The sequence below is a fragment of the Mercenaria mercenaria genome, chromosome 11 (genome assembly GCF_021730395.1).
Source record: "Mercenaria mercenaria strain notata chromosome 11, MADL_Memer_1, whole genome shotgun sequence".
In the NCBI taxonomy this organism is placed as follows: Eukaryota; Metazoa; Mollusca; class Bivalvia; order Venerida; family Veneridae; genus Mercenaria; species Mercenaria mercenaria.
In genome coordinates this window covers 44,770,966-44,794,723 of record NC_069371.1, presented here as the reverse complement: position 1 = coordinate 44,794,723, position 23,758 = coordinate 44,770,966, and the positions used below count along the sequence as shown (strand labels likewise).

At 33.4% G+C, this 23,758-nt stretch overlaps 1 protein-coding gene across 4 annotated transcripts; it reads right to left on the bottom strand.

The window, feature by feature from the left end:
- Positions 1 to 1,530: 1,530 nt before the first annotated feature.
- On the bottom strand, positions 1,531 to 23,294 carry LOC123531775 (BTB/POZ domain-containing protein KCTD14-like). Of its 4 annotated transcripts, none has more exons than XM_045313015.2 (2): positions 22,625 to 23,294; positions 1,531 to 2,837 (listed from the first exon to the last, which is right to left on the bottom strand). In XM_045313015.2, exons 1-2 carry the CDS (start codon positions 22,643 to 22,645, stop codon positions 2,085 to 2,087), a joined length of 774 nt encoding a protein of 257 aa, XP_045168950.1. In that variant the 5' UTR covers positions 22,646 to 23,294; the 3' UTR covers positions 1,531 to 2,084. The 4 variants fall into 4 exon arrangements, with proteins under 4 accessions (XP_045168950.1, XP_045168951.1, XP_045168952.2 ...); XM_045313016.2 differs by lacking the exon at positions 22,625 to 23,294 and adding an exon at positions 3,954 to 4,847; XM_045313017.2 differs by lacking the exon at positions 1,531 to 2,837 and adding an exon at positions 6,920 to 7,743 and having other exon boundaries at positions 22,625 to 23,285.
- Between the last annotated feature and the right edge of the window lie 464 nt (positions 23,295 to 23,758).

Here is a 23,758-nt window from a genome sequence, read left to right as displayed (position 1 = left end):
ACAGGCTTGTTCAGATGGTATAGAATATTTTGAACCTTTTCAAACTAATAGTACCTCGGCTAGTGTCACGAACGTTATTACTTTTTGACAAAAGCATAACATTTTACTTTGCTTGGGTTGACATTAACCCATATCAACCTTTTTTTTACTTTGTTCGTTAATAGAATTATAATATAATATCAACTGAAAAACACGGAGAGTTGACAATACATGGATATATGTAATAAGAAATAGAGCTACGTCCTTATAAATTTTAACAAAAACTAATATAAACCATATTCAAAAAGAAAAGATGGAAAAACCAGGCCGCCCAACACGATATAAACGAACATGTTGCAGGCTTTTTAAATGTTTACAAGGAATTCTTTGAAAAGAGCAAGCATAGTTTGAATAGTAATAAAATTTGAGGTAAGCAGTTATATAATTTTCATGTCATTAAACCCAGTAAATAGATACAGATAAACTCCAAGCCTCTCTGGTAGAGATCTAGCCCTTTTTGTGGTGAAAGATTGTCTTCGACCTCAAAATGACAAGCACATTACCGTATCCATCACAAATGTTTTGAAAGTATGAAAGCCTAAACGTTTATAAGAGATGTTCGGATTTTACCATGCCTATGTGAACGCAAGGACATCAATTACACATTGAGAAAAAGAAAGATGAAGTAGAACTGTTAGGGCCAATTGACAATGTACCATGGTCTGTTGATTATCACCAGCTTTCAAACTGTATTTCATGTTTAATGGTTTGTGGGTTTTCCCAATTAAACATAACTTTCTAAAAATAGATTGTTCTTAAACTTACATGTAGCTCTAGTTATAATATTAACCATGGGAAAAATCAGCACAGGTGTTTCCCAAGCAAATGATAACTGGCCGAAATGCTCAGGTTACAATCAACTACAATACATTTCAGCAATGAGAAACTTTATACTCAATGATTACAGGAATTTTAAGTGTCTTCATTTAAACTTTAATATGTTTACAGTTATTGTTACTTTCAAACATTAAATATTTGTTTCTTCATTCATTTGCCTGAACCAATACAATAAAACAGTTATTGACTCTTGAGCCATTGGATATGATTGATGTTCAACGGAAGAGGGCAATATTGACCGAGGCGAAAGCCCTCTTCCGCTGAATATTATATCATATCCAATGGCTCAAGAGTCAACAATTGTGTATTATGGTATTGTTGGAAGGACAACAAAAACTCTTTAACCATAATAAATATTGCGTATACAAGATGTAAAGCACACTCCATGTAAACTGGTCCGAATGATAAGATTTAGATAATTTAATAAAGAATTGTTGGGAAGATAGCGAAATTGTATATGTATATTTAGGGAAAGGACAGCCGTAAGCTACATGAAATTAGCTTTCTATCCAATTCCCTTATCACATTTGCTGTATATTATTCATGTAATAACTTACAATTAAAATATGTTTAAACCAAACCAAGAGCATCAAGGCTATCGGGGGTTCACTTCCTGTTCATCTGAATGACAAACCGTGAAATCAGACAATATACCATTATTTAACATTGTTTATTTACAATATTTTATGGTGGTAGATATAAACCGAAATTTATTCATCTGAGAGTAAAAATGTAATAGTAATGAGCTAAACTTAATTTATGTGGTAGTAGAAAAATAACGAGATATCATTCCGGTCCGGATGGAACCCAATGATTATTATGATCACACAATGTACAACGGGTGCCTTCATCCTATGCTTTACTGTCAAACAGAGCTATGTTATACATTCATTTGTTCTCCGATCTTTCTAAATTTCTCTATTCGCAACAACAACTGCGGGACTGTGCATTGCCAAGTAAATTTGATGTAGTTCTATTTCTCGGCAATTATTGCGTTTATGTCTTTGGTGGTTATAGTTATTTTAGAATAATAACAAGTAAATCTACTTATTTTTATTCTGAAGTAACTATAACCACCAACATTAAATATCATTTTAATGTACTTTAAATATAATGTTGTAAAACGTTAAAAAGAAATGTCATTTTATTTACATAGTTTCACGGTCTAAACGACTGGCTCCACCCTCAGCGAGGATCGATATGAAATATTATAACATTTTCCAGTTATAATCATGGTCTTTCCATACTTTATTCCGTAGTGTTATTGCTTTACATCTGATGGTCTTTCTTGGATGACACGTATTGCACTGCAATGAAAGAGAAGTGTTATAATAACAAAACGTTCCAAATCCTTGTTCGCAAAGGTCGTGTGCCAGACATCTCATACATGCTTCTTCTAATTCATCTTTATACAACAATACGCTTTTGATGTTTATGCTTGCACCAGATATTAAAGCACTACCACTATCATGCATAAACTTCTTCCATTCATTTTCTCTCACCATCACCCTGTTGTTCTGACATGGTGTAGAGACATATGCAAAATATTTGTCTTCTGAAGGGTTAAAGTTTTCATTTAATATTGTTATGGCGTACTGTTTAAGTTTTCCGAATTGTTCTCTATCTAGTTTCTCTTTCATCTCTGTGATCTTTTTCTTGTAGAGTACATGCTGATACGTCTGTAAAATTGTAACCAGAGAATCTACACCAAAGTACGCTGCACACTCGTAAACTTCTAACGCCTTTTCTTTTGGTGGAATTGAGCCATGTCGCAGATAATTCAAAATGTTTACAAAGACATCGCCGTCATAGTCGATAAAATATCGCCCATCTTTGTCCCTTGCAATCTGATGGCCTCCGCTAAACATGGCGGCCAACATACTGTTTTCTTCTTTCCTCAACGTACTAAGCAGTGTTGTCAGTAACTTGCCGCCAACGTTCAGTTCTGTTACCTCTGGAAACTAATTAATTATAAAAAAACATGATATTTTACTATTATGGATCACTCAGTTTTGAACTGCAAAAAAATATCCCAGTCCTTATGTTTGCACCTAGTGAATACATTGTATACATTAATTAAGCATTAAAATGTCACTGATGAATTATACATTAATATGTGATGAAGCGTGGAATGACTGGCCTTGAAATGAGAAGGGCAAGTGCAGCATTTCATTTAAGTTGAATCAGGATACGGATAACAGGTATTCAATACTTAATTAGGGCTTGCAGAATAAATATGAATATACCGGAGTTCATAGTTTCACGAGATACGTTCATGTAACAATAGGCGAAATAAAACTTATGTTTTGATTATATACAATTACTTTCATAAGGATTTACCGACCTTGCAAAAGTGATATTGATAGCGTAGCACGAGGTTATAAATCGGTATATTGACCACAAAGGCAACAGTTGTTTAATTTTTAAATCGAACAACTCAAATACTAGTATTACCAGAAAAAAATCAAATATCTATTATAGTGGATAGTCATTTTTTATTGAATTTGAATACCACGCTACAATCTTATGACGTTACTATTTGAGGTAAATACGTGGTTTTGGCTCCGCCTCCGGGACATTTATTAAATATGTGACTGTGTATAGACTACCGGCACTGATTGTTAAAACAAAAAGAACGGTTAAGATTACATTTACAAATGAACTGATCCATCAATCATTTCAACATTTCAATTGTTCGTGTTATTTCTATTTGTAAGATGATTGATTTGTTATTTCAAATAGCATTGTTTATTTCGATATTGAACATTTTCACTATATACTATCCAGTGCTACATGTACAAAACGCTTCCTTAATCTAATTGTAGCAATAACCATGTTACCTTTAAAAACTAACAATATTGACAAAGAAGACGTATTTATTTAAGTAGCATAGTGTAAATTACTAATTTAAAATCGTAATTTTTACCTACAGATAAGGTGATTATTAAGAGCACTGATAATATGTTACAATGTGAATATGTTCCTTTGACTAACTTGTAATTGTACATTGCGCAAAATGCATTTACAAGATGTTTAAGCTGGTATGTGTTTAATTTATGAATTAATTAAAATGTTACCTTCTCAATATCCATTGATAGCAGTAAAAATGCTATGCATGTGCATGTATATCACACTTACATTAACAGGGTTGATAAATCAAACCGACTTAAACTTCCTGCTTTATGTTAATGTTTAAACGTGACACCGTCGTTATCGATCGAGCTAACGTATGTTGTTTTAGAAAGGTTATATCACAATATGTCAAGTCATGTTATAGATAATTAAATCGGCATTTAGATCTAGTAATACCAAACTTATCCACTGTTATGGAAAATCAATATGTTTTGTTTTTCTTTCAGGTATTAAAGGACAATCTTACAACTTGAACATGTTTATTTAAACACGCCTGATGAACCCATTTTGTGTCGATTTGATTCACTTCGATCCAATTAGCTGCGTAATATTTTGTCAGATGGAAATATCCTTGAAATCATTTCTTTCTCAACTTTTGTGTCCAGATGGCAATTCTTAGGAATTCCCAGAGAATTGGTCAGTGGGGTATGGAACCCAGGAACATTTGTTATATTAGGTAACTGCCCACCGTAAAAGATGTATCGCTGCCAAAGACGATCTTAGTTTCTTGACTGTTAATTAGTAAACACCTGTCATACATTATTTTTAATATTTTCTCACTGTACTGCTGTGAATCGTAGAAAACAGTTTGAAAGTGATTTTGAAATTGATGAATGGTACAGTTATAAACCGGATTTCAAACTGATGCTCTAAATCTGAACCACCAAGTGTGACTTGACTATAAAGCTAGGGATCTGGTCCTGTGCGTGACACGTACATTGTCTCCGTATGAAAAGTAATTTACAAATCGCATTATGAATAGCTGAGTTATGAACTTGACATGAAAGAGACCATGTTAATCTTTGACCTCTAAGTGTGACCTTGACCTTGGAACTAGGGGTTTGAGCATTATGTTTGATACATTGTCTCATTATGGGGAACATTTGTGCAAAGTTATATCAAAATCTTATCATGGATGAATCATGGAACAGACATGAAGTGTGACGGGATGACAGACGGGTTGAAGGAAGGATAGATGGACGGAAAGATGCAGTTCATTTCTTTCTCCGATGGTGACTGGTGACGATCAAACAAATTACACAGGCCTACTTTGGTGGTGTATGATATTTTGAACCTTTGCAAAATAATAGCAACATCGGTTAGTGCCTTGTATGTAATTACTTTATAAAATATCCCATATCACCTTGTTTGCCAGTGTTATCTCATATAATTATTGAAATATCAACTGACAAAAAAGGAGAGTTGACATTACTTGGATATATGTGATAAGACTCGTATTAATTTCAATTATAGTGCAGCAAGAAATAGAGCTACATACTAATTTCAAGTTTAATAATAACTAATTGAAACCTTTTCAATTCGAAAAAGTGGAAAACCACAGTACTCAACACAACATAGACGAAAATGTTGCAGGCCTTTGAAATGTTTACAAGGAATTCTATGAAAAGGGCAAGCAATGTTTGAATAGTAATTAAATTTTAGGTAAATAGTTATATAATTTCATGTCACTAAACTCAGTAAACCATTAGTTCGATACAGATGCACTCCAAGCCTCTCAGGTCGAGATCTAGCATCTTTTTGTGTTCGACCATACGTTAGCAAGTACACCGCTGAAGGCATCACATATGTTTCGGAGTATGGAAGCCTGGACGTTTGATGTCATTATAAGAGGTGTTTGGATTTATACTTGCCTATGCGAACGCAAGGACATCAAAGATATAAACTCTGCTTCTAGAACGTCAGTCATGTTTAAGATGCTTTGTACCTGATACTATATGACTGGGGGGCATCTAGTGCTTCGTACTAGTTCAGGTAACATTTAGGAAGAACGTATTATTTAGTAAAATCTTGTTAGAAGGACAACAAAAACACTTTAACCACACAATAAAACATTCACATGCAAGATGTAAAGCACACTCGTTTCCATGTAAACTGGTCCGAATGATAAGACTGAGATTATTTATTCTAATATGACTTGATTTGATTTCCAGTTAAACAAAGAAGGAAATCAAGCTGTGAATATTCTGCGATAAACAATGGTTGGCGCATGAACCGGCAAGAGAACATTATCACGTCAATTATGGCGTCAAATTACCGCATGATGTCATTACTCATCGGGTATATGAAGTCCAGCATAATATTTATCAAAATATGTCAGTTAGCATGTCAGAATGAAAACAATCAAGGCCTTCTTGTCTTTTATTGTCTAGTTTACCACGGTACATCGTTCAGATGCTTCAGTATTTAACCACTCGTGCTAACGCCCTCGTGGTTCAATTCCTACGCATCTGAATTGTGGACCGTGGTAAATTAGACGATAAATCACTCGAAGGCTTTGATTTTTTTTTGTTAAAAAAAGATTTGTTGGGTAAATAGTGAAATTGTATAGATTTATAGAAACAAACGTATGAATCTGATATAAACAGGAAATTAAAGTAATTGAAATGTACTATACGGCTACCTTATGTACTACCATTGTTTAAAAGTTCATATGCACTGGAATTAAACCAAGAAGATCAGCGCTAACGTGTTCACTTCCTGCCAATCTGAATGACATACCGTGATTAATCAGACAATAAACCATAAGTAAACATTGTTTGTTATTGATAGATATCAGCTGAAATTAATTCACCTGATAGTAAAATATGATGATAAAAGAAGCGGAACTTTATTCATCTGTTAGTAAAAACGATATATCATTCCAGCCCGAGCGTCATCCATTGAGTATCACAGAATGCACAATAGGTGCTTTCCTCCTATGCTTTACTGTCAAACAGAGTCATGTAAGAACAATGTTTGTTCTCTTATCTTTCAAAACTTCTCCATTCGCAAGAACAACTGCAGGATTGAGCATGTAAATTTGGTGGAGTTCTATTTTTGCGGCAATTAATGTGTATATGTCTTAAACACTTCGATAGGTATTATTCTAAAATAACTATAACCACCAAAGTGAAATATCATTTTAATGTTCTTTACATATATGTTGTAAAACGTAAAAAAAAGAAATGTCGTTCTATTTACGTAATATTATAACATTCTCCAATTATGATCAAGGTCGTTCCATAGATTATTTCGTAGTGTTACTGCTTTACAACTTATAGATTGATAACACGTATTGCAATGCAATGAAAGAGAAGTGGTATAATAACAAAACGTTCCAAATCCTTGTTCGCAAAGGTCGTGTGCCAGACATCTCATACATGCTTCTTCTACTTCATTTTCATACAATAATACACTTTTGATGTTTATGCTTGTACCAGATATCAACGCACCACTTTTATCATGCATGAACTTCTCCCATTCATTTTCTCTCACCATCTTCCTATTGCTCCAACATGGTGTAGACACAAATGCAAAATATTTGTCTTCTGAAGGGTTAAAATTTTCGTTTAATATTGTTATGGCGTACTGTTTAAGTTTTCCGAATTGTTCTCTGTCTAGTTTCTCTTTCATCTCTGTGATCTTTTTCTTGTAGAGTACATGCTGATACGTCTGTAAAATTATAACCAAAGAATCTACACCAAAATACGTTGCACACTCGTAAACTTCTAACGCCTTTTCTTTTGGTGGAATTGAGCCATGTCGTAGATAATTCAAAATATTCACAAAGACATCGCCGTCATAGTCGATAAAATATCGCCCATCTTTGTCCCTTGCAATCTGATGGCGTCCGCTAAACATGGCGGCCAACATACTGTTTTCTTCTTTCCTCAACGTACTAAGTAGAGTTGTAAGTAACTTGCCGCCAACGTTCAGTTCCGTTACCTCTGGAAACTAATCAACAACAGAAAAAAAGTCTATATGAAATAGGCATTTCAGTTCCAAAGATCCCAAGCCTAGCGCATACAAGATAAACTGACTGATATACCGACCTGGCAAACGTGATATCAAAAGCGCAGCCCGAGGTTGATATCACTTTTCGAGGTCGATAAATCCTCATATTGACCGAACAACGTAGGCAACAATTGTTTTATTTTTAAATCCAACAACTTATGCCTAATTCACATTTGACCCGGGCGCCGTGCGATAAATTAGTCTATGATTTTCCTTGCGGTGTTTGGGGTATCGTAGGTGGCTACGGGCAACGGCGTATGTGTTCACATTATATACGAGCCTCGTGTCAATTTTTGGACAGCTTTTCGGATGAAGGCCGGGAGAAATCCGTACAAACGCTGCGCGGATATTATACGGAAATCGTGCAATTTCAGTGCAGTTGCCGTGCAGTCTCCGCAAGCTTTCTACGGAAATCGTATAACGCCCGTACGGGGATTGTGCAATACCACCTGCGACATGTCTACAGGCTACGGGCTTACGAATTCTCAAATTTGTATAACCTTTCGCGAAACAAAATCGTAGAGGTTACGGTGTCCGTGAATAAGTACGAAAATCTCAAGAGGGCCGCAGGGAATGGAGGATACGGGCAGTCTAAGGGCTCTGCAGACGCATCGTAGGCCAAATGTGATCTAGGCATTAAATACTACTATTACCCACAAAAAATCAAATATTTACAGCGGATTGTCATTTTTCATTTAAATTGAGTACCACGCCACAATGTTATGACGTCACTATTTGCGGGTAAATATAATGTTTTGACTCGGCTTCCGAGTCAGCTATTAAACATGTGACTGTATATGCCACTGGCATTGATTGTTAGAACAAAAAGAAAGATTAAGATTACATTTACAAACAGGCTGATCCATCGATCATTTCAACATAAGTGAATGGTCCCTTCCTCATAAATATATCTATCTATAACCAAATTTTATAGTTTTGCTGAAAAAGAAAATCAGGTATAAAGTGTTTTGTTACGGTTAAAATGCTTGCTTCATTATGATCAAAATTTTGATGCTGCATAAATTGTGTAAATCCACCTCGAAATAAGTTTGTTAATTTCATTTCAGTTGTAAAATGATATATTTCAAAGTATATCTTTACATCGGTATTGTAATATTTCACTTAATATGTTATTTAGGTCTAATCGTTCTTTTTTACAAAAGGTGTTACATTATTCTTCTTCTTCTGAATAGCTGCAGTTCAATTTGCAAAACATACTCACCAACGTAAGACTGGTGGAACTGCACTAATTAGTGTGACATCAAGATGTTGACTGTAATAAGTAGACAATGTTTGGTGTGTTTTTATGTACATGATATTTTAAAGGTCTTATCGATCTTTACCCCCAGTTCTCTTTTAACAAACATGTAGTCCGTTACATCTTCTGCCTGCTGTATATGTCAGGTCTAATAAATATCATGAGAGGGTAATTGAGAACAGAACAGCTGCTGACATTAAGTGTATCAACAAAACTATCATTCAAATTCACAAGCAACGGTATCTTAATCTGTTCTGTTCCGATATTCGTTATCCTACCTTTTACTAAACTTTAGTTTAGTAACAATAAAGTTACGATAAAGTTACGTAACAATAAAGTTACGATCGATTATATGTGTATGCAATAATAATTAAGCAAACGAAGCCATTTAAACGACCCACTTACCTTCTCGACATCTATTTTCATTAAAGAAATCAAAACCTTAACTTTGTGAAAGCAAAAGCAACTACAACATGGATTATACATGAACTGATATAACATTGATTATAAAACCTTCCACCTATTATCAAGTGAGGACACCATATTTATTTGTCAGGTCTACAAAGGTTTATCATACTTCAGCGTGTCATAAGAAAACTATTGTTTGTATAACACATTTTAGTTTCTTTATCTTAGAAACCGATTTCAAGGTTTAAAGTCCTAGATTTAAATTTGTCCTTCTTATAATGTACGAAATTTTTGAACTCAATCGCCCTCCATTTTTAATAAATGTGATTGTTTGCATAATGGAGTGTGGAATCTAAGTTACGTGACTAAATGCTGAATCAGAGAATGATTTTTGTTTGTTTTGATTGGGTTTAACGTGACGGTCTGACCGGCACAATGATAGGACGAATGGCGACTTCCACCTTTTGATGGTAGTGGAAGAGCCCACGTGACACTCTTGGCATAATGTCATCAGGCGGGGGCACATGTGTAAAACAACCAACCTCCTTTAAACAAGCTGGAAGGCTTCGTAACTTGAAAAATTTCTACATATAAAAACGAGGTTTCGAACTACTCACGGCAGTGAGGTGAAACCAGTGATTGAAACCTGTTAACAGTATACAATACACACTATGTTACTCTTACTTTTCCAGTGGCTACTCTCAAAAATAACATTTAAAACTACATAATTCATTTATTACCCATTTACAACATACATGTACACATTCATGGAAAAGAAATGATAATGTATATTAAAAGATTTGACGTAAACAATGTCGTAAAATACGTTTAAATATATATAATTGTGTGTATAAAATTGATGAAAAGTAAAATATATAAGATGTCTCAATGTTGCTAAAAACTGAATTTATATCAAATACAAGTACAACATTTAGATAGTAAATATAGCTTGTGTAAGGTAAGTAACAAGAACGATTTTCCATTCCATTGACTTAGATTGAGTTATTTATAACAATAATGTTATTCTCATCGAACAAATTTTTGATAATACTATGACAACGCAAAGATTGTCGATAGGAAAAATAACCAACTTGATTATGACTTTTATGTCAGCATCAAATACTGATATTAATTTGTGGCTACGTACATGTAGCTGATTCAAATCTAGTATATTAATTAAAGATACAATATAATGCATGCAACATATGATATCATAACACGCAAGTTTCTGCTTCAAAAGTTTTCGTCAAATCCATCCGCTGCGACTTATTGCTGAATCTTTACTTAAACCATTATGACATCTTTTCAGTTTTCTTGTTAAACGCCTCAGTCACAATCAAATGCATACTTTTTAGGTGCTCTATGTTATACACCCAAATTTAAAAGTGCATGTTTATATATTCTGTCTTCAGCACTTCAGGAGTTACATATCACTACCCAGTTGCAGGTAAAACTACTATCAGGTAGCTGATGTACATATAAAACGAACGCCATGCTGTCCAATAACAGAAAAAAGGCCAAAATTCAGCGTTATATTGTTTCACCTTAAAAAATGTGCTTTTTGTCTTTTCATTTTAATTAAAACCTGAACCAGCAAGACCTTTTTTTGCTGTTTGGTTTACAGGAAAATTCGTCTTCTTTCAGCTGCAAGTTATTTCAACTGTCTATGTTACCCACAACAGAAGTTATGTACTGAAGACTGACATGACCGTTTTGTTATATAGTTTGCCTTTTTGCTCTTCCTCATATCAGATAATGTGATTTCATTATAAAATAATTATTTTTTTATTGTCTTATTTGTCTCTGTGTGAACTTCAGTCTTCCTTCTTCTGAAAATAATAGCATTCTTTCAGGTGGAAGTTTCTTATCTCCTCAAATTTGACTCTGAAAAGACAATGATAAATGCGCCATTTTTTTTTGTCCTGTCCGTAGACACCTATTTTCTTTGTGAAGGATGCAATATTAGAGTTTAATCACTGTTGGTATGAAAGCTGCTAGGATAGTGTCTAAGTTGATAAACATTAGACGGAATTAAGCTGGGTTATATAGATATAAATAGTTGTTGAATTGCAAAATGTCTTGTCCGTAGACACATGTCTTGTCCGTAGACACTAAAGAAACAAAGTTTTTTTTGACAAATATCATTTATAAAATCATACTGGAGCTATTTATCAAGTTTCAATGATACACCACACTTAATGTTTATACAAAATATAGAATAAATATATTTCTAATGAAACTTACTTCTTCCAAATGCAAAATGTTACCCATTTATTCTTGTGTGTACAATCTGAATCTGAGAAGTACAATGGATATAGAATATGTTTTAATCTTATACATGACTTATATAAATGTTAAAAGCTATCAAAAAAGGAATAATACATTTCTTTCTAACCCTCCCTTTGTTATGGCAAAAACAAGGCATGCAATGAGGGTGTCTACGGACAAGACATTATGCAAATACTATGCAATATATTTTCTGTTTTCAATAAAAACCAGCACTGGACCTTAGAAATATATCAAGAGTTCTTTGAAATAAATCAAGAGACTCTGAAATGCAAAAAAAAACCAATCTTTTACAAATTAGTAGTAAAACAGAAAGAATGAGAAGATAGAAGCAAAATCATTTGACATTTGGTCATATTCTAGTGGAGTATGGATCTATTGTTAGACATGGTGTGGGCTGTCCACTTTCAACTTAAACATTTTGTTATAATCCACTCAAGATGGCATTATATTTCTGTGCTCTTCAGGGCCAAGATATAATGGTGATTGGTTTTCAAGATTTCATTCTATTCGTCTGCCTATCAACTTATATTCTGTAACTGACTGAAATCACATAAAATTGAAGCAGTTTAAATCATCTTAAAAAAGAAATTACAAGCAATTTACTATGTGATTACCGTAGTCTCCTTGCAGCTTTCTCCCTTTCAAAAATGAGAGCTATTTAGATTTGTTTGTTTTTGGGGGGTTTAATGCCCTTTTTCAACAGAATTTCAGTTATGTAACTTAACAATTGTTAATTGATTCTGTACTGTACAAACATGTTCTCTGCAAGTAACTGCCAACTTCCCCACATGCATCAGAGGCAAAGGTCTAGAGTTTTGAAATCATAGTTTGATTTACGATTTGAGTTACTAACATTTGTTCCAGTATTTTTCCAAGAAAATAATATTAATATAGGTGATAACATGAAAAAAAGAAGTAAATGTGATAAAAAGATAGTTAAAAAACTTTGTCTCCGGTCGTACTATCTTATATAATGGAAAAAGGTCAATATTAATCAAAAATATTACTGGCTAGAAAAAGAGAATGTATCTTGGGAATTTTAAGAAAAAAGCATAATATGTAAGTCATTAGCTGACTCAAAACTAAGTGATAAAAACTTATCACAGTGAACATTTAATTATTCTGTAAACAGGTTAAAATTCACAGGAATTTTATTTTATTTTGCAGGACTACTTAAAATATTAGTATGAGTTATGGATCTCACAGAATAAATGTCATATGAGTATTTTACAACATACAGCTATTTATGCAGTCAGCAAGGGAGTTTGTTTCATTAGTTTTCCATTTAGGACACAGTTGTAATCTTTTTAAGATGTTGTTCTGAGCTATAAATTATAAGTTTAACAAGTTCTTCCTACTTTTTTAATGTTTCTACTTTAATGAACATGTTTAGATGAACTCATAGAGTTCATCATGTTAAACTTTGTGTTTATACTTTTTTACCATTTCTTGATTGATATGGTTGATAACAGCATGTAAATATATTTGCCTCAACAAAGTCTAGTCAGGTGGTTTCTTCCACCATCCAATTTCAGGAAGATTGTGGTTTATTTTGTTTATTTGAGGTTAAAAGTTATTACAGATAAATAAACATAGTCTAAATGGTGTACATAACAGGCTGCAAGGTCAGTTCTTAAGCCCATTAAATGCATGAGCATTGATCAGAAACATCATTACTCTATCTGTCTTTTAGACAGAAATTATGGTCAAATGTCTTGTCCCTAGACACCAAGCTGAGGAGAATTTTAACAGCCTATTTCAGTGAGGATCCTTCCAAGTATCATTATTTTTAGTATATAGTGAAATATGAAAACAATTAGTCCTAATTTATGTAAGCAATAGCACAGAACTTGTCACATAATGACATTTTGATTTAGTCACAGTTGTTCAAATCCTTCAATTATTCGAAGACACATTCCGAAGACCGTCAATTATACTTCTTTTCATAAATTTGTTTGTTATTTACTCGTTCTTGATCATTTTAAACATAAAAAGTTCAAAAGAACTAAAAGACTGTCTTCTAAAACCTATGTAGAAAGCACTTGGCGATGATGTCTTGTCCGTAGACTTTTTGGGTAAATTTCGGCTTTCATTTTAAAATTGCGATATCTCTGCCAAACATAGTCGTAATCACAAAAATGAGACCATTATTTAAAGAGAAATGACTGAATTTTTAGAAAATAACATATTTGAGTTGAATAAATGCATTTCAAAAGGTATGCAAAAACTGAAAGCAAGTAGTAAACAAAAATTTCTAGAATTTTGAACTTCAAAAGAAGATAATAACTACAAATCTTTGTGTAATTTATTAGTTTTTGGGGTTTTCTACATTACTTTTATGTACCTTATCATGTGGTAACAATTTTGTTGGGTCTTAAAGAGTTATTTGAATAAAACAGTCCTTTAAAAATGGTCATGTCTGTTTTATTTTTTCCCTGATGATTCATCTTTATATCGAAAAAAAAATATTGTCAAACTATCAGACAGCGACAACTACCATTGTTTTTGTAGAACCAAGATATATGGTAAATTAACATTTCAAAATAAAAGAGTTTTACAAACTTTTATTTTTGACCCCAAGTGAAACAAAAAAATGCATTTGATTGTGACTGAGGCGTAAAGGATCCGACATTTGTTACTGCGCGACCTTTAGTACAATTGCCGGTCTATTATTTGTTGATTCTCCATTCGGGCTACATATAACAAGATCTATCTTTATAATTATAGTCGGCGCAAATTAGGTCAATCTATAAATATAGAAGTTCTTCGTTTACTTCCACTATTGGTCTTATTGAGCACCTATAAAATGGAGCTTTAATATGAGTTGTGCTCATCAATGAACATGTTTTCAGAAGAATTATTTTTATGTGAGCTTTTGGAAATTATATAATTATTTGTATCAGTTACGTAATAGTCAGTGTATTGAAGTGACAGTGTAAGCCAGTTAATCAATTTGTCATGAAATTTAATTTACAGTGTGCTTCAGTTATTGGCGATCAAATAATTATCCCGACTTTACGAACCGGTGTCTTTATCGCCTTTGACCACAACTTTTACTGTTAACTATATACATTTCAAATTATTCATCGATTAATAGTTTCTGTTTTTTTTTCGTAACAGTTACAATACATTTGCAAAACGTGTGCTACTTATGCTACATGCATGTTTCTTCTTTCATAGGCTGTGCTTACTTGCCAGTTTCTTACGAAACATCCTACTTAGACTCAAAGTCATACATTCGCCACTGCATGTTAAACCCTGTCCAATATATTATCATTCTGCAAATGACTGACCTAAAGCAGACGTATATTACTTTTTTCGTCGATTTATGGATCATGGATTGTTTCACTTTTTACCGCTATAGGTACTGCGTGTTAATATTTCAGAATCAGCCGTCGTTTTGGCTCCGGAAATTAGAATCTTGTATGTATTCACTTTACACAAAATGTACTAATTTGTGAAACTCGATCATTATGAATATAATCACCAAAGCAACCAGTTGAATCTTGTTTTTACTAACTTTACACAACATATACTAGTTTGTGAGAATCGATCGTTACGAAAACTAGTTGAATACAAATGGATATGAAATACTCATTAAATTAAGAAAATCAACAGGGCAAAAGGGTACGAAAGAACGCTTAAATTCAAACAAGTCGAATGGTCCTGTAGAAACCGTGTGACCACCGCAAAATGTTGCCTAATACTTGAACTCAGTGCTGTTGTAAATTCTGGTCCTTTTTGGATTATGTAGATAATCGCGATATCGCTTTCGATGTGTCAATGTTTTATTGGCATTTAAAGCTAATTCAGGTTTTTGTACTTGATTATTTCATATCGACCTTTATTGACAATTTCGAACAATAAACGATAATAAATACTGTTGAAAACGGAGTTAAACCAAAACAAACAAATAAATGATTATGCCTTTTTGTTAATATTATTTCAAGGTCATTGCATACAAGAAGATTATTATCAGGTAATTGTACACTTAAAGTAGTGTTATACGTGTAAACAGGTACGTAAACCGATCGATATATTTTGTTTTCATGCATTTCAAACTTATCATTGAAGGAAATGGATATGGAAAATGTAAGTTAACTTTTTTTATTTGACATCAGTTTTACAGCTTACAAATTGCATTAAACATAATCAAAGTGCGTGACGAGTAGCGCAATCAAAAGTGATTCATTCACACTTTAATATATTGTAGTAAAATTACACGTTAACATATCTAAGTGTTTAAGAATGATGATATTGAACAGAAATGTAAATATTTTCGTAAAATGAGAATTTTATACGTATTTTCATTTTTGTGAAAATCCTTTTTTGTTAGTATAATTAATCATTTGAAACAAAACTCATAGAATGTATCCGGAACCAACTGTTCCATCTGAAAGTTTCCAGATATTGTTGAGCTGAATGTTGGTGGACAGATGATGACAACATTGCTGAGCACTCTAACAAAGGACCCTGACAGCATGCTGGCCGTCATGTTTAGTGGACGTCACGTGATTAGCAAGGACAAAAATGGTCGCTTCTTCATTGATTGCGATGGGCACCTGTTTATACACATTTTGAATTATCTACGATTTGGTAGTTTACCGCCAAAAGAAAGTATTTTGGAAGTGCATGAAATTGCGGTATACTTTAACATTCAATCACTTGTAGAATCATTAGAAAGGTACCATATATTACAATATCGAAAAAGAATAGCAGAACTCAAGGCTCAAATTGATCTTCCTCGATATGAAAAATTAAAACAAGCAAGTATATTAAGTAAAACACCATAAAAATAAGGATTAAGTTAAACAGGAAAAGCCACATTCAATGAATGTTGCCGCCCATATATAAAGGCATACATACACTAAATAAATATAATCCGCATAATGGCGGATTTAAATAGTCCTCAGTTTGTTTTGCTCTGTACAGCTATTTTTCTTATTTTCTACGCATTTAATTTTTGTTGAAATCACAAGACATATCTCTGCTTGATATGTACTAAATACTAGGTAGCACTTTCATAATGAAAAAATAATATGACAGAATTTGTCACGGATACTTAGATCATACACCACCACTACAATTGGGGCCTCAGTTTTAGCAGATTTTGACATTTGTGTGATTGACTAAAATTTTTTTTTCTTGCATCAAACATCTTTTGTTTTTTACTCAGCACTGACACTATTCTTCAAGAAAATGTAAGTAACAGGCATTTCTTACATTTGTCTGCATGTTTGTGAGTTTGGGTTTAGCATCTTTTCCAACACATTTTCAGTCATATAAACGATGGTGTTTACTTGTTACTTGTATCAGTGAGCAAAATGCCAAAATTTCACACAGGATGTCCCACCCAGTCACATCATACATACTACGGTCTTGCCAGCTACAGTCTGTTCATCAATAATTATCATAAATGTAATTTCAATTGTTTAGGAACATTGGTTCGAGTCTTTGTTATGTAATGTATGGGTTGATGTGCTCAGTTGGTGTGCATGTATATACATTAACACGTAACCCTATTTCCTTGTTGAGTGCTGCATGTATAAGATGGCTGAGTTCTTTAGATGTGTTATTACTAGAACATGTTATCTAATTTTTTCACGTCATATCTTCTTATTTTAAGAAGATATTTTTGTCATTCATGAGATGATACCTCGTTAATACGATTTGGCGTCTCTATCTGACGAGAAAATTATCTTGCCAAACATATTCGCCTCGTGCGAAAATAAACAAATAACTTCAAGTTTTGTTTTGTTATATATGATTTTGTTTTAAGAGAAAAGGAAATTGGTATTTTACCAAGACTAATATGTTCCGATATTACTCTGAAACAGATATTGATGAACATTTTAACAAATATTATTTTTGAAATTTAAAACAAAGTAAACAGAAGTTATAATGATAGGCATTTTATGTGAAAATAGTTCATACATGCATAAATAAATACACTAATGTCTGGTTGCGACTTATTTCTGGAACACGATTTTTCCTGAATATTTGTGTAAGCTTTACGATGAGTGTCTATTGCAGTTATGTACTGTAAAAATAAGATACGAGTATCATATTTCAAATTTTCGTTTTAGCTTTCATTATACACACGCTGAAGTGTGTATCATAACGTGGGTATCATATTACAACACACACCTGTGTGTGACTGTTATATCGATAATATATCTATATACTGTACACATGTATATTGCGAGCCAGACAAAATAAGTATATTTATTTAACATACGATACGGAAGAACATTTAAAACCTAATTATAGATAACTGAAATACCTAACAAACTAGTTTTCAAAAGGATTATTAGAGAAACAAGGTTTCTAAAAATCAATTTTACTGTGAAAATTCGTTGGTGTCTTGTCGATTTTGATAATAAAATTGTGTGTGTGTTTGTGTTGTTTTTTTTTTAGCTCACCTGTCATGAAGTGACAAGGTGAGCTATTGTTACCTCTTGATGTCCGTTGTGCGTAGTGCGTCGTCCGTCAACAATTTCTAAAAAAATCTTCTTCTTAAAAACCACTGCGCAGAATTACTCTAAACTTCACAGGAATGATCCTTGGGTGGCCCCCTTTCAAAATTATTCAAAGAATTGAATTCCATGCAGAACTCTGGTTGCCATGGCAACTTTTAAAATCTTCTTCTCAAAAACCAGAAGGCCTAGAGCTTAGATATTTGGTGTGAAGCATTGCCTAGTGGACCTCTACCAAATTTATTCAAATCATGATCCCGGGGTTAAAATTGACCCCGCCCCAGGGGTCACTTGATTTTACATAGGAACATCTTAAAAAATCTTCTTCTCTAAAACCAGAAGGCCTAGAGCTTAGATATTTGACATGTAGCATTGACTAGTGGATCTCTACTAAAGTTGTTCAAATCATGACCCCGGGGTCAAAATTGACCCCGCCCCAGGGGACACTTGATTTTACATAGATTTCTATGGGAAAATCTTCAAAATATTTAAAAAAATAAACCAGAAGGCCTAGAGCTTAGATATTTGACATGTAGCATGCCTAGCAGACCTCTACAAAAACATTTCAAATCATGACCCCCGGGTCAAAATTGACCCTGCCCCAGGGGTCACTTTATTTTACATAGGAAAATCTTCAAAAAAATTCTAAAAATACACCAGAAAGGCTAGATATTTGACATGTAGCATTGTCTAGTAGACTTCTACAATATTTGTTCAAATCATGGCCCCGGGGTCAAATTGATCCCGCCCCATGGGGTTACTTGATTGTATGTAGAAAAATCTTCAAAATTTTCTAAAAATAAACCAGAAGGCACAGAGCTTAGATATTTGACATGTAGCATTGCCTAGTGGACCTCTACAAAATCTGTTCAAATCTTGAACCCCCCCCCCCCAGGGTCAAATTGACCCAGCCCCAGGGGTTACTTGATTGTACATAGGAAATCTTCATAAATTTGCTTAAAGTAAACCAGAAGGCCTAGATCTTAGATATTTGATATGTAACATTGCCTAGTAGACTTCTACAAACTTTGTTCAAATCATGACCCCCGGGATAAAATTGGACCCGCCCCAGGGGTTACTTGATTGTACGTCGGAAAATTTTCCAAAAAATTTCTAAAAAGCATCAGTTTGACATTTGAAACATGTAGCTCATATTACTCAGGTGAGCGATCCAGGGTCATCATGACCCTCTTGTTTTAATCTATACATAGCTTATTTTTAGTAACGTTATATGGTTACCAACAATTTTTAATCGGCAGTTTTGACGAGGTCGAGGTCGATGATATTGAATGCACTTTGGGAATAGACATATTTTCATTTGTCCGCCGTCAAGAAACAAATGGCATTCGAAGATTTCACGTATATTGAATGTGTTCAAATCATTTTAAAATTTACATTTTTCTGACGCAATATTCATTATTATTTTCATTTGACATATTTACATATAAATCGAATGAAAAGATATACCATTTCGGGATACGTCTTTATAACAAGAGGTCTATGATGGCCCTATATCACTCACCTGACTACCATTGCTCAAAATTATATGATCAAGTTTTGACATAGATCACATAGGCATACACATTAAATATCATTAGGATAAACATTTTCTTGTTACAGTCCCTTTTGACCTAGTCTGGGCAAATCTCCATACCAAGTATTTTTATAAAATAAAGGGAGGTAATATGTCATAAATTCAGTCAAAAGTTATCTATCCTGATTGTCCAAGTCCATATAATGTCATAAATGACATTTGAAATCAGTATCTTCATTGGTTACTGAGATACACCCATTTTAATTTGAAACAAAGGGAAATAAAATGACATAAAATCAGTCCATAGTTATCTATCCTGATTGTCTCAGTCCAACTAATAACAGTAATGAAATTTCAAATGAGTTCTTTAAATATTTACTGAGATAAATCCATTTTATTAAAATCAGGGGAGATAATCATGCACTGGTATATGCATGTAGAAAATAAGTGTACAAGCCTTTAAAACAATATATTAGAAAGGTATTCATATCGATAAATGTTTAATCAAGAGTTATCTAACATGACTATTTCTTACAATGGAAGACATAAATAACGTTTCTAGTCAATCTCATTAGAAGTTGCTAAGGATATATTCTTTTTAGATAAGAAATGAAGGGAGGTAATTTGTCATAAATTCAGTCAATATGTATCTTCACTGATTGTCTAAGTCCATCTGATGATATAAATGAAATTTCAGATCAGTATCTTCATTAGTTACGGAGATATACCCATTTTAATTTGAAATAAAGGGAGGTAATTTGACACAAAATCAGTCCATAATTATCTACCTTGATTGTCTCAGTCCACCTAATGACAATAAGGAAATTTCAAATGAGTCCTAAAAGTACTTACTGATATAAATCCATTTTGATTAAAATAAGCGGAGGTAATCAGATATAAAATAACTCAGGAACCTATGATTGGATCTGACAGATTTGTCATGAAATCCAAGATTTATTCTTGGTGAAGATATTTTGAAAGTTAGTATCAAATCAAACCATAAATGAAGTCCCTATATGGCTGCAAAAGCCAAAATAGCAAATTTTGGACCTTAAAGGGGCCATAACTTTCGAACCCATGACGGGATCTGGCCAGTTTTCGAAAGGAACCGAGATATTATACCACTACAAGTTGTGTGCAAGTTTGATTAAAGCTGATTACAAAATGTGGTCTCAATCGTGTTCACAAGCCAAAAATAGCAAATTTTGGCCCTTTAAGGAGCCATAACTCAGGAACCCATGATGGAATCTAGCCATTTTTGAAAGGAACCGAGATATTATGCCAATACAACTTGTATGCAAGTTCGATTACAGTTAATAGCAAATTATGTCTCTATCATGTTCACAAGCCAAAGAAATATTAAATTTTGGCTCTTCAAGGGACCATTACTCTGGAACCCATGACGGGATATGGCCAGTTTTCGAAAAAACCTGAGATATTATGCCACTACAAGTTGTGTGCAAGTTTGATTAAAGCTGATTACAAAATGTGGTCTCAATTGTGTTCATAAGCCAAAAATAGAAAATTTTGGCCCTTTAAGGGGCCATAACTCTGGAACCCGTGATGAAATCTGGCCAGTTTTCGGAAAGAACCGAAATATTATGCCAGTACAACTTGTGTGCAAGTTTGATTAAAGTTAATAGCAAACTGTGGTCTCTATCGTGTTCACAAGCCAAAAATAGTAAATTATGGCCTCTTTTAGGGGCCATAACTCAGTAACCCATGATGGGATCTGGCCAGTTTTAGAAAGGAACCGAGATATTATGCCAAATTCAAGTTGTGTACATGTTTAATTAAAATTGACTACAAACTACGGTCTCTATCGTGTTCACAAGAAATTGTGAACGGACGGACAGACGGACGACGGGCGAAGGGCGACCAAATACACTCGAAAATTAGTCGAAAATGATTTTCCTCTCTTATATGTGCTGAACAGACGTTGAATGTATATTAAGACGCCTTATTTTCATCACGTCAATGCTGAATCGTACCGGTGTAGGAGAATAATGGTCACTAATTCAAAACATTTTGTATAAAGTCGACAACTGCAGGGCTTATTTACTCATCTTTATAGAACACCACCTTTCCATTCATCTACTTATTATGGAAGTTCTATCATAAATTAACGAAAAATGGAAAGAAAATACTAGTAGGGATTTGAACTGGTGGTCTGCAACCCGAAAATTACGCATATATACTCGTGTCCTCACATAAAACCCCTACTTTAAGTTTCGATTTGCAGAACTTGCCAACGTTGGAATATAAACATGAAAACGATATTATTTCAAGCAAAATGCACTCAGAGAAAATATGACTGTGATTAAAGCATCTGTTCTAAACGAAAGTGCAAAAAATTGAAACAATATGGTCTATTTACTTTGGACTTCTTTCGACCATTTCCTATATGTAAGAATTGTTACGGATCGTATTTAAATTAAATTTGTTACATTTCGTTTTTAAATATTCTTGTTATTTCTGTTTGTAAGATGACTGATTTGTTATTTCAAAATAGCATTGTTTATTGCGATGTTCTACATTTCCACTCCATATATTATTCAGTGCTACATGTACAAAACACTTCCCTAATATAAAGTGTAGCAATTACCTTATTATCCCCTTTAATACATGTATCAATAATACTGACAGAGAAGATTTAATTATATAAGTAGCACATATTCGAAAATAACGTCATCGTGAATATTCTCCACAGATAACATAGTTCATTGAAGCACTGATAATATGTATTAATGTAAATATTTATGACCTTTTGCCTAACTTGTAATTGTGCATACAGTATGTTTAAGCTGGTATGTGTTAACAATTTAATCAAAGTTTATGAAGTAATTAAAATATTACCTCAACGACATCCATTGACATTAGAGGAATGTTATGCAAGTGCAGGTATATCACAATAACAATAACAGTGATCAATCAAACCCGCTTAAAACTTCCTGCTTTGTGTGAATATTTATGCATGACACCGTCTTTATCGGCCAAGCTAAGTTATTAATAGTTTATGCTATTTTAGAAAGTTTAAATCACAATATGTCAAGGCATGCTAATAAATAATTGTACCATAATTTAGATCTAGTATCCACCGTTAAGGAAAATAAATATGTATTTTTCAGGTACATAATAATTTAAGTACTTATATTTAAGGACAATCTTACAATTTGAACATGTTGATTTAAACACGTCTGATGAACCGATTTGGTGTCAATTTGATTCACTTCGATCCAATTATCTGCGTTATATTTTGTTATATTCCTGAAATAAATTCTTTCTTATCTTTTGGGCCGTGATGGTAAATTTTCTGTTACTTTCAAGGAAGAGGTCAGTACGGGTATTGAAACCGGGAACATTTCTTATAGTAGGTAACTGGCCATCGTACAGAATGTATCGCTGCCAAAGACGATCTTGGTATCTTGACTGTGATTTAGTGATACCTGCAATATTAATATTTTCTCAATGTACTGTGAATTGTGTCAAGCAGATCGACATCTACAATGAAATCTGTTTCTCACGGAGTCTTCTTCTAAGGAATCAAAAATGACACATGTGATGTCAGTTAAAATTTACGTACTGTAATCTTTTTAATCTCTTAGGAATTTGTTATATAATCTTTCTGGATGTGCGCATAATGTTGTTATCAAAGGATCATGTTATCTTGAATATGGAAATATTAAAACAGGATACTACACAACTTTTCTTCAGTTAGATGCTGAATAAAATATCTCTGACTGAAGTAGGTGATTACGCAGTCAAATAAAATTCCAACGTGTATGCACATTTCGACCTCTATTCTACATTACATACTAGTGACCGAGTTGTTTTTCTTCGAAAAAAGTTTTACTATTTTTGGCAGAAACTGTAGGATTCTTCCTTCTTATAATTATACTGATCTTTCAAAACAGCAGTCGTACGTGCCGTATGGTGGCCGTTAAATGTCGCTCTGTACTCTGGGCATGATACTACGAATCAGTCAATTTG